This window comes from Setaria italica, chromosome III, assembly GCF_000263155.2.
Source record: "Setaria italica strain Yugu1 chromosome III, Setaria_italica_v2.0, whole genome shotgun sequence".
Taxonomy (NCBI): domain Eukaryota; kingdom Viridiplantae; phylum Streptophyta; class Magnoliopsida; order Poales; family Poaceae; genus Setaria; species Setaria italica.
Window position 1 is genome coordinate 16,301,559 of NC_028452.1, and position 18,672 is coordinate 16,320,230.

Here is an 18,672-nt window from a genome sequence, read left to right on the forward strand (position 1 = left end):
CATGAGAGACTGGGATACGCTCCCGCGATAGCTTCGCTTGCCTTTGTCGGTAAGGGAGGGAAGTGCCTCTGGTTGTTGATCCCCTTTGATTTATTCGCTTATAGTATTGGTAGCTCTTTTGCTTACATGATGCTTCGCTCATGAATCATGATCATTAGGATGGTTGTTTGGTTGGGCTGCTAGCGATGCTAGTAATATTTTAGTGTGATAACCACATGCCAATGATTTGGACCCCAAAAAACCTTTTGATTCTCATATTAGAATACTCGATTTGCACTACAAACTAAGAACGTTCTCTGTTTTTGAAGTTGCTATACCTATGCTGCACAGAGCATACATCTGGGGATCATCAATCTCTAGTATATAGCATTGATACAGAGAATACTCTTTCTGCACATGGACTCTTAAACCCTTTGATAAATAATTTTCGGCTTTCTAGGAACTACTTTCAATCACTGAAATCTTCTGTCAGGAAAAAGATAATTGACATCAGCTAATGGCTCCTTTATCGATATGTTTCTTAATTCCTCTTAATAATTTCCTCTGTCAAAATATGTCAAACATTTCTGAATGGAGGGAGTATTAGGCAACTGACTATCTGATTGTGTTTCACTTCACTGCAAATCCAGATTTGGTACAACAATGTCCCTCACCCAAAGCTGGTGGAATATAAGAAGGATCAGAACTGGGTTACAAGGTCTGGTGATTATCTTGTTTTCCCTGGAGGTGGAACTCAATTCAAAGACGGTGTGGGAAGATACATCCAGTTTATTGAACAGGTAAACATTACCATATCACTTTTCTCTATGTTGAGACTCAGCTTAACTCTGCTTAGAAAATCCATCAAGTAGTTCGATGGCCTAGTGAGTTGCGTGCATTGTATATATTTATAAAACAGATAGTGCCAATGCTCATATATATATATATATATATATATATATATATATATATATATATATATATATATATATATATATATATATATATATATATATATATATATATATATATATATATATTTCCTTAGGTCAATTTCATTGCTAATGCTCAGTATATTCACTGTCTAGTCTTCACTGTTCAGGGTTCAAGGGTTTACCATAAAGGCTGCACTTGCATTTATAAAAAAAGTTACTTATGATGGCGTTTCTTAAGTATTAGGCCATCAGTTTTCATAAGAACTTACTGTTTTTTCTTTTTCTTTTTCCTTTTTGTTTTGTAACTTCCTTTTGATAAACTTCCTCTATAGACTATGCCCGCCATTCATTGGGGAACGCATACAAGAACTGTCTTGGATGTTGGATGTGGTGTTGCCAGCTTTGGTGGATACTTGCTTGACAGGAATGTCATTACTATGTCATTTGCCCCAAAAGATGAGCATGAAGCTCAGATACAGTTTGCATTAGAGCGTGGAATTCCAGCATTTCTAGCAGTGATAGGAACACAAAAGCTTCCGTTTCCTGATAATGCATTTGATGTTGTACACTGTGCAAGGTGCAGGGTCCATTGGTATGCAAATGGTAAGTATTCTATTTCTTCACAATATTCATAAGCAGCCAAACTACTGTAGTATCTATATTTTTCTGTTCTGTTGTATAGTGTATTCTTTATTCACATTGAAAAGTTTTTGCTTAACTAATTTGCTGCTTTGGATGGCAGGTGGAAAACCGTTGTTGGAGCTTAATAGAGTGCTAAGGCCTGGAGGTTATTTCATTTGGTCTGCAACCCCTGTGTATCGTCAAGAAAAAAGAGACCAGGATGACTGGAATGGTTCGTGGCTGTCATATTCGCTTGAGAACTTCTATTCAACATCCTCGCAATTTTGGTTGACTCTTATCATTTATATGGTGAATATTTCTCCATGCTGATTGAAATGTCCTTTTCTGCATGTGCAGCAATGGTTACTCTGACTAAATCAATCTGCTGGAGAACAGTGGTAAAATCTCAAGTTCTCAATGGAATTGCAGTTGTTATATATCAAAAACCAACATCAAATTCTTGCTATGCTGAGAGAAAAAGCAATGAACCCCCTCTATGCTCCAAGACAGATGGGTCACGTTTTCCTTGGTAGGTCACATCTTATGGAAATGGTCTTGTCGCCTCCAATTGCCTATTTCTGATTATGACTATACTGGTTCACTGACAAATAGCATTGATGTATGCCATCTACATCCTGTCCTGTCTATAGATGTAGATAACATAAATAATGGATGCCACAGTTTGTCTAATGCCATGTATACCAATTGCCCTTATTATCTTTCCTTTTGCAGGTACGCTCCTCTCGATAGTTGCATTTTCACAACTTCCGCCTCCAGTTTGGATGAAAGAACCAACTGGCCTGTTCCATGGTCTGAAAGACTTAATGTCAGATATGCAAGTGTGCCTGGTGATTCTGCTTCTAACAAAGAGGCGTTTGAGGCTGATAGAGAGTATTGGAAACAGGTTGTTTCAGAAGTATATTTCAGTGACTTCCCACTTAATTGGTCAAGTATTCGTAATATAATGGACATGAATGCTGGTTTTGGAGGGTAAGTAAAGATGAATTTCTGCTGCTACTTCTCTTAACTAGTTAAATTTACTCTATATGACATGGAAATATTAATGCTCATAATGCATCATGCCATATCTTTCTATTATTTCTGATACATTGAGCACCAGGGAATTAACAGAAATGTGACAAGAGGCTTTTGACTTTCAATCTGAAGGTTTTTGTTAGTGAGATGTTGATAATTCGTGATAGACCATAGCATGAAGGCTTGAACTGAATTATCCTTGCTTCAGTGATGGCTTAAGTGGTTACTTTTTATCGAATTATATTACTTAGTGATACGCTGGTACTGAAGATCTTAATTTTTAGTTGGATGCATGCTGGTATGCATAACGATGAATTGCTATCAAACTAATTGGAGACTCCATTTAATGATGGGAGTGCTTATCAGGCTTGTGTTGAACCAGGTTTGCAGCAGCACTCATTGATCAACCTTTATGGGTTATGAATATTGTACCAATTGATCAGCCAGATACCCTACCGGTTATTTTCAACAGAGGTTTGATTGGAGCATATCATGACTGGTGTGAATCTTTCAACACCTATCCTCGTACCTATGATCTTCTCCACATGAGTAATCTCGTTGCAAGTCTTACAAACAGGTGAATTCGCACGCCTTCAGAACCTTTACTGTTCATACCCCTGTTCTGTCAGAAACCTGTGGTGATATTTGTGTCTTTTATTCAGGTGTGACATCATTGAAGTAGCAGCTGAAATCGACAGGATCCTGAGACCTGGTAGATGGTTTGTGCTGAAAGACACCATAGAAATGATAAAAAGGACGCGACCAGTCCTCAAGTCTCTGCACTATGAAACTGTCGTTGTGAAACAGCAATTTCTTGTTGCTAAAAAGAGTTTCTGGCGTCCCGGTAAACCAGCTTCCAGATCAGGATGACATAGATCATACTTTCAGGAGAGTCATCAACGAACAACAATTCTTTGATTCTTTGAGTTCTAATCAGATAGATTCTTTATACGGCACAGACACTGGTCAGTTGTAGATGGTTACTTATCGGTACAGTAAATACATACTTCTGATAAGAAGTTGAGCTAAAACATTCTTTTTTTGTCAAAGCAACATAACAAGGGTGTTATAAGCTTACATTAGTAGGCTAGTTCTGACAAATGCGCACACGGGCTTGAAACATGTTTCATGTTTGTATACTTGTTCATCAGTAACTTCTGTACATTCATTTACAATCTTTGGAATAACCGTGTGCTCCTTTTTTTCGGAACAATGACCGCGTGCTCCTTTTGTTCTCATGGTTCGGCTCTGCTAATACATTATGAAATTAGTAGGCTCCCTGGAGTTATTTCTACTTCTGCGCATATTCAGATTATGAAACCTATGAAACCTAATCGCTAGTATCCAGCACCTCCTGCCTGGTTACCTACAGATACACAAGTTGCGTTCGATCGCTGTGTGGAGTAATAATCTTGCTCATCGTTTTGGAAATGTAGAAAGAACGGGATGCCAAATCTTCCGACACAAGGAACTCCTGGCTGTTTCCTTGTATAATCAAGTTATCAACGAATCGGAGAGGAGGCCAGGGCGCGGCACTTCTGCTGTGATTGCAGGAGAGCAGTCCTTTGTGAAACTGCCCTACGAAATAGTCCTCTCTCAGTACCCTTTCGTTCAAAGAAAGTTGTCAGGGGGTGTTTGGATCCTTGAGTTAAAGTCTAATCCATGTCACATCGAATCTTCGAAGGCTAATTAGAAGGACTAAAAATAAGTTAATTATAAAACTAATTACATGGATGGAGGCTAATTCGCGAGACGAATTTATTAAGCCTAATTATTTATGATTAGCACATGTTTACTTTACTGTAGCATCACATTGTCAAATCACGGACTAATTAGACTTAATAGATTCGTCTCGCAAATTAGCCTCCATCTGTGCAATTGATTTTTGTAATTAGTCTATGTTTAATACTCCTAATTAGTATCCAAACATTCGATATGACAGGAACTTTAGTCTGGACTAAAAAACCAAACACCCCTTACTAAGGGGTTGTTTGGATATGAGGTGCTAAACTTTAATAGTGTCACATCGGATGTTCGGATGCTAATTAGGAGGACTAAATATGAGCTAATTATAAAACTAATTGCAGAACTCTATGCTAATTCGCGAGACGAATCTATTAAGTCTAATTAATCTATCATTAGCAAATGGTTACTGTAGCACCATATTGTCAAATTATGGCCTAATTAGGCTTAATAGATTCGTCTCGTGAATTATACTCCATCTGTGCAATCAGTTTTATAATTAGCCTATGTTTAATACTTCTAATTAGTATCAAACATCCGGTGTTAGGTAACCAGAGGCTTCAACTAGCCGCAGGCAAATCCCATCAGTCAGAATGTCACAGATTTCCGACCAAAGGCGGTACCGTTTAGAATTGACCTAGGCCACGTGAGGTTGAGAGGCCGTGGCACATTGGGTCCTTGGCATTTGCAGCGAGGCTAAAGGTCCGGTCGCCACCGGGATCGGAAGTGGTGGATGCAGATCAGGTGAGACGAAGGGGCTGTGGATCTGATCTTGATCAAGGGCCGAGGGAAGCTGGAGGAGTGTGCGGCTCAGGGGTGGCTTCGAGCCATCGACGTCCTGGAAGGGAACGGAAGGGGCAGCGTGGATGGGGCAGCCCGCAGACATCTCAGGCCATGAATTCTGTGCCGCCTGTACTTCTGCAGGCTGTAGCAACCCCGGACCCCGGCCGTGCAGGCTCTCGCAGGTTGCTGAATGGGTGCGGCCGTGCAGCGCAGGGGTCGGCCGCAGTCGGCACACCCCTGCTGAAGGCGTAACCCGCACCGGCCGGGCCCCCTCCCTCTCCTGCACGCGCTGTTGCCGGCCGGCTCCACATGATCAAAGGTCTGGTTTGGTTCGGTTGCTTATTTTTAAACACCCGTCACATCGAATGTTTAGATACTAATTAAGAGTATTAAACGTAGATTATTTACAAAATTCATTACATAAGCGGAGGCTAAACGGCGAGACGAATCTATTAAGCCTAATTAGTCCATGATTTGACAATATGTTGCTACAGTAAACATTCGCTACGGATGGATTAATTAGGCTTCATAGGTTCGTCTCGCGATTTAGCCTCCACTATGTAATGGATTTGTAAATAACCTACGTTTAATACTCCTAATTAGTATATAAACATTTGATGTGACACTTGCTAAAAATAAGGGAACCAGACGCCCCCAAGAAACACCGTACCGGCCAAGCAGCAGCACGTACCCATCAATGCACGTCCGGCACATGCTGCCGCGGCGCACCAGCACGTTTCTTTCTCTCGCCGTGCACGACGAACGTAGTAGTACGATCACCCGCATGCCACCCCAGGCGTGGCCGTGGACCGTACGTGGCCGGCCGGCGCTGCGCCCGGAAATTGGCCGGCCGGTACACACCCGTGTTTGGGGCGCAGCGGTACCGGTGACGACGGCCGTAGTGAATAACAGTCGCGGTTCAGCAAAGCCGTCCGTCCTCCCCGACCTGATGTGTGCATGTGTACTGATTACGGACCGTACCCCAGCATGTTTTCACTTCTTGGTAATAACGACGTAGGGCACACACATCAAGCTCCAGTTACGTTACGTACTCCGTACCTACCTATAGCAGTTTCATTTGGCCCCCAGGGAGCAGACAGCAAACACTAGTACAATACACAGTAAGTTACTGTGTATTCCCAATCCCAATGATAAACATATAAACTGTCCACGCAACGCAGTCGCACGGGGATTCGATAAGCATGCTAGCTGACGCCCTCTTGTTTGCGTGACGAGCAATCTTTTTTTTACTTTTTTTTTTTTTGCTGTGAACGACGCCATGGGTATATATACTGCGCTAACGCTGAGATATTCTTCCGGTTGCTCCTATGCTCCCATAAAGCGTCCGTACCATGTTATCATAGCGCATAATTTGGTGAAAATAATTAGAAATGATCTTGGTGACACGGTCCGGCCCCACGATTAAATTCGCTAGCTCCACAGATATTGAGTGCTCGCTGCACTGGAGAGAGAGAGAATCATTCTGCCTGCTGCGCAACCCGGCCGGCTAAGCTTTGGGCCTATGGTTATTCTATATCTGCGTGCCTCCTATAGAAAGCTAAAAACCTATAGTACAGTCCTCTCAAATACTTCCATTTTCTCAAATATACTAAATAAATAAAAATGAAATGGTACAAACAACATGCATTATCATTCCCTTGGGGCAACCTAGCTAGCTGTACTGTTTACCAATGAGGAATTAACAGTGCACCCATAAATGGAAAGATATTACGCATCTTTTCATCAAAAGTTAAATTAAAAAGATATAACGATAATAGTCTGTTAGTTTGAAAGGATAGTGAGGGGCAATACGATATGAAGCAGTACCAGGCCACTAATAAGTTCCTACCCGCGCATGTATAATATATTGGATTACACATCTCTGTCAAATCTTAGGGGAAAACAATAGGGCAAATGAACCACTAGATGGCTTGAAGTAGAAAATCACAAGCATAATGGAATGCATAAGCATTGCCAGTTGGATTTGCACATACAGGTGCGATGGTATACTGTAAACAAATGGAATGGTGGTCACCAATGATGCAGCATAATTTTACATGCTATATTTGGCTCTCAATGCTTATATGCTATGAAAAACGTTTTGCAAATCATAGTATTGACACATTGCCACCTAAATTCCTGTACATCGCTAAAAGGATACAGGAAGTAACTAACAAAGGAGAGGTATTTATACAATTTTTTTTCATATCAAGAATATTTTGAAGGATCGATATTACTCCCTCCCTTCTTGTATATATGTATGGATGTACGATGTCCTTTTCCGTTCAATTTTTGTTTTCTCCAAATATGCTAATGAAACTGTACTTACTTTTCTGTAGCAATTGAAAGATAAATCATGTAATATTGTTCTAATATAGAAATAATTTGATGGCGCAAATCCTAGGACGTCGAACAAAAAACAACAGACTAGGGGGGTGTTTGGTTCCTCTGACTTATTTTTAGCACCCGTCACATCGAATGTTTAGATACTAATTAGGAGTATTAAACGTAGACTATTTACAAAACTCATTGCATAAGTCGAGGCTAAACGGCGAGACGAATCTATTAAGCCTAATTAGTCCATGATTTGACAATGTGTTGCTACAGTAAACATTTGCTAATGATGGATTAATTAGGCTTAATAGATTCATCTCGCCATTTAGCCTCCACTTATGTAATGGGTTTTGTAAATAGTCTACATTTGATACTCTAAACATTCGATGTGACACGTGCTAAAAATAAGCAAAGTGCTAAAAATAAGCAAAGGGAACCAAACACCCCTAGCTAGGGGGTTACTCCCTATTTAATTGTCCTTGGAGCAACACAATAATAAAGAATTCCTAATATACTCCTTACAGGTACTACTATTGGTGGTATCTATCTTACAATAAAATAACCAGATACGATCTTGTCCTATAAGTGTAAGATAGCTGCGCAGTCACCTGCATCTCCAAGCAACATCAGAATAAATTAATTATCACAAAGCAATCTAACGGCACCATCCAATCAGCTCAGGAATCAAGCAGTGGTTGCAATACCCTAATAAGGTTTCAAATCACAGTTCCTACTGTAACTCAACTCGTGAATTGAATAAGAAGCGTCATGATAGCAAGCAGGTGTAGGGGTCAGCAGGCTGGCTCAGTGGCTCCCCCTCGAATTCATGAAGGAAATGAAACGGTAACATTTCTTGTAGTAGCACACTAGCACTGCAGGGTTTGGCCTGGGTCCATTGCTATGGATTATTCTCGCAAAGAAAGCTGCGTGTCTGTGTTCTACCTTAGCTTCGTCCATCATATCCCATGCTGGCCCCGACACACAGTAACTCGTGTACTGTTTGCACCACACCCTGCACTCGCTGCAGGTTCTGAAAAGGAAGATAGCAGCGGGATGTGGGAGCATCGGCAAGCTTTGTGCAGTTCCTCATTCGCTAGCAACAGCCACAGTGACACAGCATGCACCGGATACTAATAGAAGTAGTGCCGCAGTACAAGAGGCCCCATGTTACTTACTTGCCTGCATATTTTTATCTAGTCAGCAACCACGACGACAGGCTAGCTAATAGCGTACTAATCGCTATTATTCAATCACCAGTAAGAAGATGCAATGCAGCAGCATTGATCGATCGGTATTGCACGTAGGACAGCCATGAAGCATAAACTATAGATGCAAGCGCGTCTAATGCATGTTGCTTCACTAAACAAGCAACCTAAATGCTTCTGTTCAATGATGATCAGTTTGCTAGCTACTTAGCTAGTAATCTCTCTCTCTCTCTCTGTCTTTACATATATATAAATATGTAAGGAGATCAAGGACAGGAAAGAACAAAGCGACGAGCAAAGGGTGGCTTGTACGTTAGCCTATATATGCGGCAGCGAATTGTACGGGCGCAAATTTTTATGTCACGGCCCCAATCATCACAGATCGAGAATCCAATGATGCCTGCCCTTCCGTCACTCTCTCCAAGAACAATTCCCCTAGCCGCTGCTGCCTCTCCTGCTCTCCGTACGGCCCACAGTGCCGTATAGGAACGTTGGGTGCCAGATCATCAGTGATCAGAATCAAAGGCAACAAAAGCACAACCACCCTAACCTTGTTGCAATCCTTCATCTAGCCATACCTAGCTTACGCTTTTCAATTATTGGGTGAACAATAGCAGCCAGCCAAGATTTAAAACTCTGTCGAGCTGCCGATCGATCTCCATCGGCGGATCGAGAACGAAGCAGGCAGGTGTGGTGGTCTACCACATTGATTCCAGACAAGACCCGGCATGCGAGAATTGAAAGCAGTCACACGGGGAGCTGGGCTTCTTCAGTGAGCAACACCACTATAGCAAGCAATGCGAGCGAGCTCGCACGGTGGGGGCCATGGCGCCAAGCGAATGAAGGAGATGCTCCGGGAAAGAATGGGCCGGGGGCGAAGTGCAAGCACAGTGCTCAGCCACAGTGCAGAGCTAGCCCGATCGATCGAGCTGATCGCAGCGAGATCTGTCGACGGGTGTGAAGGCTGGAGAGGAGGGTGTGATGGTTGATGAGGGGCCATGCATGGATGGAAAAGACAAGGGGGGCGATTCATTAGCTTCCCTTTCCTCGCCATCGATCAGGCAGGCCTAGCCCAGCGCGGGGCCGGCGCGGCTGGCCCCACCGTGCGCGCGCGTCCCGTCGCGAGAGAAAGAAAGTGTGGGGAGGGAAAAAGGCTAGCTACTGTTCTTCTTCCTCTTCCGCTCTGTCGCCCCTCTTTCTCCTCGAAAAAGAAACATGGCTCTGCACACAAATGGGAGAGAGAGGGGGATAGGCGAGGACGGCAAGGGGGGAAAAAAGGCCTGCGGCCGGGGATGAGGTCGATCAGGGCCAGATCGGGAATGCGACCGGGATTCGGAGAGAGATCAGAAGGTTAAAAGAGGTTACAGATCGTCAAAATTAACTGACGCATTCTGACTCTCGGATCTGTAAATTTTTCTGAAAACTGCTGATCTGCGTGCATATTAAACTGATCTGGAGAACGAGTTGCACCACCAGCCATGCAGACGAGTGCGCGCGCACGTCGATCGGAGCCGGGAAAAAAAAACTGATCCGGAGAAAAGAAGCATGCAGATCCAGCTAGCTGAAACAGTGAGAGAGTGTGCTAGCTGGGCTGCTGGCTGATGCGAGACTGCATGATTTGGTTATCAGTGGGAGTGAGATCCTCCTCGCAGAGATGAGAGAGACAGTGGTGGACGCGCGCGCGCGCACGTGTGGTCAGCGCCATGGGCCTGACTCTCGGAAGCCATCCAACAGTCAGTCCAATCCGGCGGGGGACCAGTGCGACCGCAGATCTTCTTCCTCCATCCGAGCTCCTCCCGCTGTTTTATTTAAGACGCCTCGCTCTCGCTCAGGTTTATCAGGTACGACGCCGCCAGCAGGAGGACATGGCCTGCGTCGTGCATGGCCACTTGGCAAGCTCCGTACGTCCAGCCATGGGGACTGACTGAACCAGCCGCGCCATTATCCTAGTTGCTCACTGAACTGTCAAGTGATGGAACTAGCTGATCAGCATGTGTGTTAAGCCAGAAGCGCATGCAGATGCAGGGCTGGCTTAATGGGAGGACGACGGGGAGATTTGGGATAAGAATTAATTGGTGGCAGTGTGGATTCGGCAGCGCTTGTACCAGAAGCTTGCGATGGAGGGCACAAACACCATTGATGCAAGCTTTAAATTTGCACCTATTTGCACAGTATAAGCACAACACGGAATTTAAGTGAGGTGTGTGGGCGAGTACTTTGTACTACGGCATCTCTCGCTACATGCATGTATGTTTACATATATGTAACTATTTATGTGCCGGGAAGGCCAAGAACTATAGAGAACGAAACAGTCGGTCAAAGGAGGTGGAGAGAGATCCTGTGCTCAAACACACAAGAAGATCCAGTAATTAACCTCAAATCTTGCTTATTTGATCTCACCATAGGTATGCAGGAGACATAAGCAAAACAGCAAGGACGGCCGTCCTGGCTACTACAATTTTTGCCAAATTTCCATGTATTATTACTGACCTAGTAGCTGCTGGCTAATTCAGCATATATAGTGAAAATGGCTAGCTCAAGAAAAGAGCAGGAAGAAATCCAGCCAAAAAAAACAAGAACAAGCAGGGAGAGAGGAAATTTCTAAAGATCGAGCAAGAAGGACGCTGAAACCAAATGGCAGAAGAAATAGCTCAAATGTTGCAAAGCTCGAGGTATAGCGAGACGTACAGAAGCAAATAGACCATGGTTTGCAAAGTGATTCTACTATACTCGGGATGTGCTGGCCGGTGCAGCAGCAGCGGCGGTAGTACTGCCACTCCCTCCCGCTTGGCCAGTCGTCGGTGCAGCTCCCACCGCCGCCGCCGCGCTGCCGCCACTGGACCCGCCTCCGCCGCTGGCGGCAGCCGCGTCCCGTGCTGCTGCCGCGGCGGCCGATGACGACGACGCCTCCCCTGGGCCCGTCGTCGGCGCGGGCTGCTTGCGCTTGCGGTTCTTCTTCTCGTAGGGTATGCCCCGCGCCTTGGCCTGCGCGTCGCGGACCTCGCGGAGGTAGATCCGCACGGCGCGGGCCGCGAAGGGGTTGGACTCCGGCGGGTGCCCGCTCTCCTCGTACGCGGCGCGCAGGCGGCCGATGAGCGCGTCGAGGGAGCCCCAGGCCTGGCGCAGCGGGCACGGGCACGGCGCCGGCGGGCTGGGCTGGCCGAAGTAGGCGCACTCGGCGGCGTGCACCTTGGTCTTGCCGAACTGGTCCAGGTACTTGAGGAACTCGATGACGTGCGCGCCGCTGCACCGCGCCAGCGTCAGCGGCGGGCGGTGGTTCCGCAGGTACTGCAGGAACGTGTTCCAGTCCCGCCGCTTCTGCGACTCGTACCTGCTCAGCTGCGGCGGCGGCGCCGGCGGCGCGACCTGCTGCGGCTGCGCCTGCGCCAGCGGCTGGACCTGGTGCTGCTGCGCGTCGCCCCCCGCCGCCGTGGACGGCCCGGCTGGCCCCGGGGGATCCATGCAGCTAGCTCGCTCACCCGGCCGGCCGGGGCCGGAGCCGGGGCGCCGGGCGAGCGCGCGGTATCGTGGAGATCAGTGGAGACGCGCGGCACCAGCAGCGTCCGGGGCGGGGTTGGGTCGCGATGGGATGCGGGTGGGAGAGCGACGGGGGGGAGTGGAGCGGAGGAAAGGGAGGTGAACTGAACGCTGCTGCGAGCGAGGTGAAGGGGACGGAGAGGCGTGAGGGTGATAGGCGGAGGCGCGTGGAGGGTGGGGGCCGGCGGGCATTCACGTGGGGGGGCCCCGCGTCCGCGTCTCTCTCTCGGCGTAGGGGGTACGTACGCGTACGTGGGCGGGATCATGGGATCACGCACGCGCGTACGGCGGGCGGCGTATAGGTGAGCAGTGCCGGGCTGCCGCGGGGCAGGCAGCTGCGGCCTGCGGCGTCGCCGGCGGCCGAGGTGGTACGACCATTCGAGCGCGTCAGATGTGGCTACCGTTCATAGGCCCCGGGGTGTGGTGGCGTACTGTGTCATCGGTGTCATCCAGGGTGCTTGTCGGACGGGAATAGCCATGAAGGGCTTGTAGCCTTGTACTATTTCAAGTTTCGGCTAGCTACACATTCTTCTTAAACCCCCTTTTCTTTTTCTATACACTATACAGAGAGGACGTTGTTTTCAAGCTTTTGCATTTCGTTCCTTTTCCGATCCTCCGCACTTCACCGTCGAAATGGACCCCTTTTTTCCCCCAAAGATGCACCGAGTCGGATGTTTTTGTTATCTTATATAAAAAATTGAAATAAAGTAATAAACTAGTTTAGGTCCTGCTGATAAAATTACATAAAAAAGAGTCGTACAGCTGTGTGCTAAAACATTCAATTCTCCCTCCGGTTCAAATTAGTTGCCGTTCTATGATTATCCTAAATTGAGTATTTATATCTTTGATTATCAATTTCTAGCCGCTTCAAAAAAAATTTGAAACTGCTTCAAAAATTTCTAGAAATTCGTATAGTTTAAGAATATGCAAATTATGTATCATGAAAGTACATCCCATAGTGAATCTAAAAGGAAAAATCTTCTAATGTTAAACTATACCATTTTCTAGAAATTGGTGATCAAAGATGGAAAGGTTAAAGTTAGGGGGAAAACAGAATAGCAACTAATATGTATGGACGGCGGAGGGAGTATTAGATTTAGAATATTGACCGGGTGTTATGTGTAAGTTGTATTCTCAAAGGCTCCAAGCAAACAGCCATCAGCTACAGGAGAAAAATGCAGTTTGTACAGACGCCGGTCACGCGCTCCTCTGTTTTATTTATCCCCCTGATCCATCTAAATCTTTTGCGTGTCTCTGTTTATCAAACATCCTCACCTGGACTTCATGTGTCACTTTCCAATTAAGTTTTTTGCAATTTGCTATGTGAGCAGGATCTGTGTAGCTGTTAAAAAAGTAAAGGGTCATGACAGTAACAGAACTATAGTATACCTGTGCTGTGCACGATAACGTTGCTTTCTTTTGAAAGGGAATACAAAAGATAATATTGCTTGCTGCTTTATAGGACGCATTTTGATTTGATTTTATCTTTCTGTAGACCCAGTTTTGATCTGAGCTTATCTATTGAGCGATGAATAGCATATGCTCCTTTTTGCTGCCAAAATATAATAAGGGGTAGCGAAGTACCACTAATTTTAATTGCTATTATCTCACTGAAAACTGTCACAGTATGTTTTGCAGCCCCTGTGGTATTTTTTTATTTAGCATTCTTTATTATAAAATCTTGATAATAGCACATGTAAAACTAATTTTTTAGGAAATATGTTTTAGGTCATGCCAAAATGTTTGGTGTGACTCACTTCTGGTGGGCACAACCTAAGTTGAGGGGTCAATAACGTTGGTGTGACCAAAGGTGATACTTCTTCAAAGTTTAGTTTTGATATGTGTTGCTATTAATTTTTTAAATAAAAAGGATCAAATATATTAAAAATTCCCAGCCCTTGCATTCTTTGGAACCGAGGTTAGTTTTGTTGCTGTGAAATGCCACTATCAGTTGTGGTTGTACACACATTTGTCCACCAACACTATTTGGGTCCTTGCGCTTGATTCCTCCTATTTTCTTCTTGATATGTAATCATTATTCCAACTTAACTAATCTTGAATTTTTGTTGTTCCTCTTCTTTGCTTTATTGCTGCACCCTTTTTTTTCCTCTAGGGCTATTCATAGACTTGAAATGTGGGTTGGGCTAGGCTCGGGTCGGGCTGGCAAAAAGCTATATATATTTTTTGAGCCTAAAATTCGTGCCCCATACCCAACTATCCAACTATAGGCAGCGTTGAGCTCGAGTTTTTGGCTACGATCCAGTCAGGCTAAACTAAACCCGGGGAGTTCACGGGCTTGCTCTACCCATGCTTGCACAGTGTTACCGGGCCTATCTCGGCAGGCTTTATTGGGTTAGGCCAAATTTGCATAGGCTTATTCCAGCCAAGATATATATCCATTTTTTTGGGAACATCCCTCCAAGATCAACACAAATTTGGTTTGAAGTTTGTTTTTCAAAATAAAGTGGTTTAAACATGTGTATTTAATTTGTGGAGCTATAGTTCACCAGCTCCCAAAAATGGTCATCCGCATATTCGTATAATGATGTGACACGTTAGCAAATGTGATGAAATGGGAGATTATTTATGAGGAGAAAGAAGAGATGGGTTTTATCACGATGAAATGTTTTGAACTGCCACTGAGGACTACAAAGTTTCATTTCAAAAAATTTTATCCAAACCACTGCATTGTAATTAATGTCTATGCCTTATTGAAATTGTGACATGAAACTATGAAACTATGCATTGGAGGTATGGTTTCATTCATCAAGAAAAATATGTGTAGATGATGAGGCAATGTTGAACACAATCCTATATATGAAACTCTCTGCTGAAAATAGCCTAAGTTGAGTATTCCACGAGTCCACGTATAAGTTGACCAAGAAGGCTCAGTGCTGAGTGGATTGGACTCGAGTATAGCCCACTGAAATTCCAGTCAACTGAAAATTGGACTGCAGCATGAAGCATAAGTGCTTCTGCTCTTCATGTAGTGCATTTTTGCTTCCAAGTTAAGGCATTGCCACTGGCAATCTGCAGATAGCCTGGGAGAACCTTGCAGGTAATAAAAAAAAGATAAAATGGGAGAAAAGATTGCTGAAATACAGACATCTTTGTAAATGTATTCACCGTATGAGGGTGTACCATCTCACTTACTTGATCAGCCTCTGAAATTTTCAGCAGCTAGCATGTTTTCAACGAGGAGACGTGCGGTTTTGCCTTGTTTCCATGGCAGCCAACAAACCGCTGATTTACACAGGAAAAATGGGAATTGTTTGGCAGCAGCTGGGCATAACTTGCTATTCTCTCTACCTCCTTTTCCATCGGATGATAGTAACTGCATTGGATTATTAGTGGAAGACTGCCAACTCGATGGTGTCCTTTCCTGCATAAAGTAGTCAAAGAATTTGAAATATTAGGCGAGACGTCCATGTCTCTGCATTTTTAGCCCGAAACATTCTCGACAGTACTCAAGAGCCTACCTCACCTGGGAGCTGCATAGCCGAGAGCATTTCTTCCAAGAAACTTCAGTTCCACACGTACACACGTGTCTGGCTGAAATCGCTTCATCCGCTCAAGCTGCTTGAACAAAGCCTCCGGCCTACTGTACTGATCAGTACTGAAAATGGCTCAAGCTAGAGAATTTAACAACTGTGAGTTCACACAGGTTGCTCATTCGCTACTCGATCCAGAAGTTCCATCAGATTCAGGTCGCAAAGTTCCATCAGCATGGATGCACATGCACACATATGCATGTACATGCATGCATCTCCTAGACTAAAAGATGGCCCTTTGCGGCGCCAAATCGTTCTCCCTTGTGCATTTCAAACGTGAATCATATACGTGATCATGGGACCAAGCAACAGTACTCAGTGCTGGTTAATTCCAGCCGCAGCCGGTCAAATACCTACGAGGATTCCCCTAGCTAGGTTAACCTCACCTTTCTATCCCGAAGCAGACTCCGACGGAAAGCAGCTGACTCCGACGGAAAGCAGACAAGGTCTTGTTTAGTTACCTCTAAAATTCCAACCGGCACTATGCAAAAAGAAGATTTCCTATCATATCAAACTTGCGGTACATGCATGGAGTATTAAATACAGACGAAATTAAAAACTAATTGCACAGTTTTGTTGTACTTTGCGAGACGAATCTTTTGAGCCTAATTAGTCAATGTTTGGACAATAATTCACAAATACAAATGAAACACTACAGTATGCTACAGTACTGATTTTGATTCGGACAACTAAACAGGACCTAAGCTGGGCTGGCTGCTGCAGTAGTCCCGATTGCGATTTGCGCGTACGTCACGGATCCGCCGAGATAGGCTGGGCCGGGTGGCGATCAGCAGCTTTAATCTACTTTCGCCGAGCACTAGCCTGATTGATGCTTATTTTACTTCGCAAATTGGTTAGCTTCTTAACCCCATCTGGACAGGAAGGGGTAAAAACTGCCAACGCGGCGGCCAAGTTTTCTCTCGCCAGATTACGACCGGCGCGCGCGTGGCAGGAATGCGCGTTGCTAAAATTCTCACTCAGGTGCCGTTCGAGAGGGGCGGCGCGCGCGGGCGCACCGCCGCCCGGGTTCCGGAAGCTGAATAGGATTTGAGTTTGACCGTGAGCAGTGAGCTCGCTACCTGCGCCCTGACTGTAACTGCAGGCTGCCTGACGGCTAACGCTATGCACACCGAGAGCTGACGTCATTCAGTGGGGACGCAGCCACACGGGCAGGACGAGAGCTGGACGTCACGAAAATATGCTCTCTCATTTTAAAAAAACATTCTAGTTTTGTTTCAAACTTTTTAAATGTAGTAAAATTTATATAATATTTATGATATCAAACAAGTATCTTCAGATTATCATGTAATATATTTTCACAATACTAGCCCATCAACTCATGCGAGAAAGCAAGTAATCATTAGTGACATATTGACATATGTAATAGAAATTCATGAAAAAATTGTGGCTCATAACTAATAACCATAATTACTTATGTTATTGTATTTATTTCTCTCATTAGTTAAATATTGTAACACAATACTCATAGATTGAAAACCTTATCTTTATTCCATTGTAATATATTGGCTTTCTATACATTTTTATCCATATTTATAGTTTTTTTCTAACTTATATCACACCACTATATGTGCTTGCAAACATGTGTTTTAATTGAACTCTTTGAGCTAAGTGCTTAACATGGAAATCGACAAATTTTATTCTCATCACTTCTTCTGTCCTATACATGGTCTACATGGTCAGACACACCATGCATGTATGCCTTAAGTTAGTATCTTCTATATTAATAGAGGTAGTTTTAGAATTTAGATTAATGGGTCACTATAGTTTTTTAATAAATATAGATGTAAATGTAGGGGCTATTTTAGATTAATTTTTTATAATGACATAGGTGGTAATTTAGATGGAGATTAAGGGTTACTTTAGTTTTTTATAATGCTAAGATTGGTAACTTAGATATAGATTTAGGGGTAGGTGGGTAATTTTTAGAAATATAATAGATTCAATGGCTATTATGATTAGTATATTGGATTAATGGCCAAATATTTCTGATTTTTCGTTAAGGTCTCTTATGAGGATTAACGTGAAGCCTCTAAAAGAGTCACTGATTAGTAATAGTAAGATAAGATACCTAATTGAATTCATAAAAGTTGATACCTTTTGCTATAAATTTGATTAAACTTAAGAAAGTTTGACTTAGAATAAACTAGAAAAACTTTTTTTAGGACAGATGGAGTATTTATACAACATAGTAGCCACCGGATTAAACATTTTTCTTAACCACAGTATAATCATACACACACACTCACCCATCTTATAAATGTATACATGAGACTAGACCGATAGATTTTAAAATTAACAAAGTCATCATTGGCACCTAACCTCGGTAACAATGTAGGTGTTGAAACTAATAAAGTCATTATTGCATACTTTATTATACATTATCTTTTATTTGCATTTGCATATTACATTACATTGAGTATTAATTTCACAAAATCTATAAATTAGATAAGAAAATCAATTGACGAAAGATTATCACTAAGTACAAAATACCAACTACATGATGAGACATACCTACAAAATCTTATGTGCTGCCAGTTGACTAAGCAACCGCCACCACAAATATGTTGCATTTGTGTTGCCATCTAGTCAAGACCGCCAGCACAAGCCATGCTAGCGGTTTTCAACATGTTGGTCCCAAGGCCCTTTGTGCTGTCAGGCTCGGCAACACAAAAAGAAAATCTTAAATGCTATAATACATCGTTTCTAACCTAGTGATGGTTATTTGATTTATCTTGAATATATTTTCCACGCTATGCATTTGTATAGAAACTATCACCAACAGTACATCCTAGGGTTCACTAGATTTTGCTTTGGTTTGATCAAATTTACGATTAAAGATCAAGTTTCATCTTGGCTCATGAAAAAATAATATAGGATAAATTTCTCCCGTGCTCGTCTGGCATCGGTGGTGGGGTTTAGGGGGGTTCT

The 18,672-nt window shown here is 43.8% G+C and overlaps 2 protein-coding genes across 3 annotated transcripts; one reads left to right on the top strand and one right to left on the bottom strand.

Moving 5' to 3' along the window:
* The first annotated feature begins 19 nt into the window (after positions 1 to 19).
* Positions 20 to 3,776, top strand: LOC101754046 (probable methyltransferase PMT23). 2 transcript variants are annotated; one of them, XM_004961719.3, is made up of 8 exons: positions 20 to 49; positions 630 to 779; positions 1,247 to 1,517; positions 1,657 to 1,767; positions 1,893 to 2,064; positions 2,268 to 2,525; positions 2,953 to 3,147; positions 3,233 to 3,776. In XM_004961719.3, exons 3-8 carry the CDS (start codon positions 1,250 to 1,252, stop codon positions 3,438 to 3,440), a joined length of 1,212 nt encoding a protein of 403 aa, XP_004961776.1. In that variant the 5' UTR covers positions 20 to 49; positions 630 to 779; positions 1,247 to 1,249; the 3' UTR covers positions 3,441 to 3,776. The 2 variants fall into 2 exon arrangements, with proteins under 2 accessions (XP_004961776.1, XP_022680504.1); XM_022824769.1 differs by lacking the exon at positions 20 to 49 and having other exon boundaries at positions 71 to 779.
* Positions 3,777 to 10,994: 7,218 nt separating this feature from the next.
* Positions 10,995 to 12,283, bottom strand: LOC101754696 (protein G1-like7). The gene has a single exon (XM_004961721.2). It carries the CDS (start codon positions 12,095 to 12,097, stop codon positions 11,360 to 11,362), a length of 738 nt encoding a protein of 245 aa, XP_004961778.1. The 5' UTR covers positions 12,098 to 12,283; the 3' UTR covers positions 10,995 to 11,359.
* Positions 12,284 to 18,672: the final 6,389 nt, after the last annotated feature.

Bases quoted from the DNA above. Each gene is read 5' to 3' on its own strand.
- LOC101754696 (XM_004961721.2), bottom strand. From the start codon at position 12,097: ATGGATCCCCCGGGGCCAGCCGGGCCGTCCACGGCGGCGGGGGGCGAC.
- LOC101754046 (XM_004961719.3), top strand. From the start codon at position 1,250: ATGCCCGCCATTCATTGGGGAACGCATACAAGAACTGTCTTGGATGTT. The intron at 1,768-1,892 runs GTTCGTGGCTGT...CTGCATGTGCAG, and splicing joins AGACCAGGATGACTGGAATG to CAATGGTTACTCTGACTAAA. The intron at 2,526-2,952 runs GTAAGTAAAGAT...GTGTTGAACCAG, and splicing joins ATGAATGCTGGTTTTGGAGG to GTTTGCAGCAGCACTCATTG.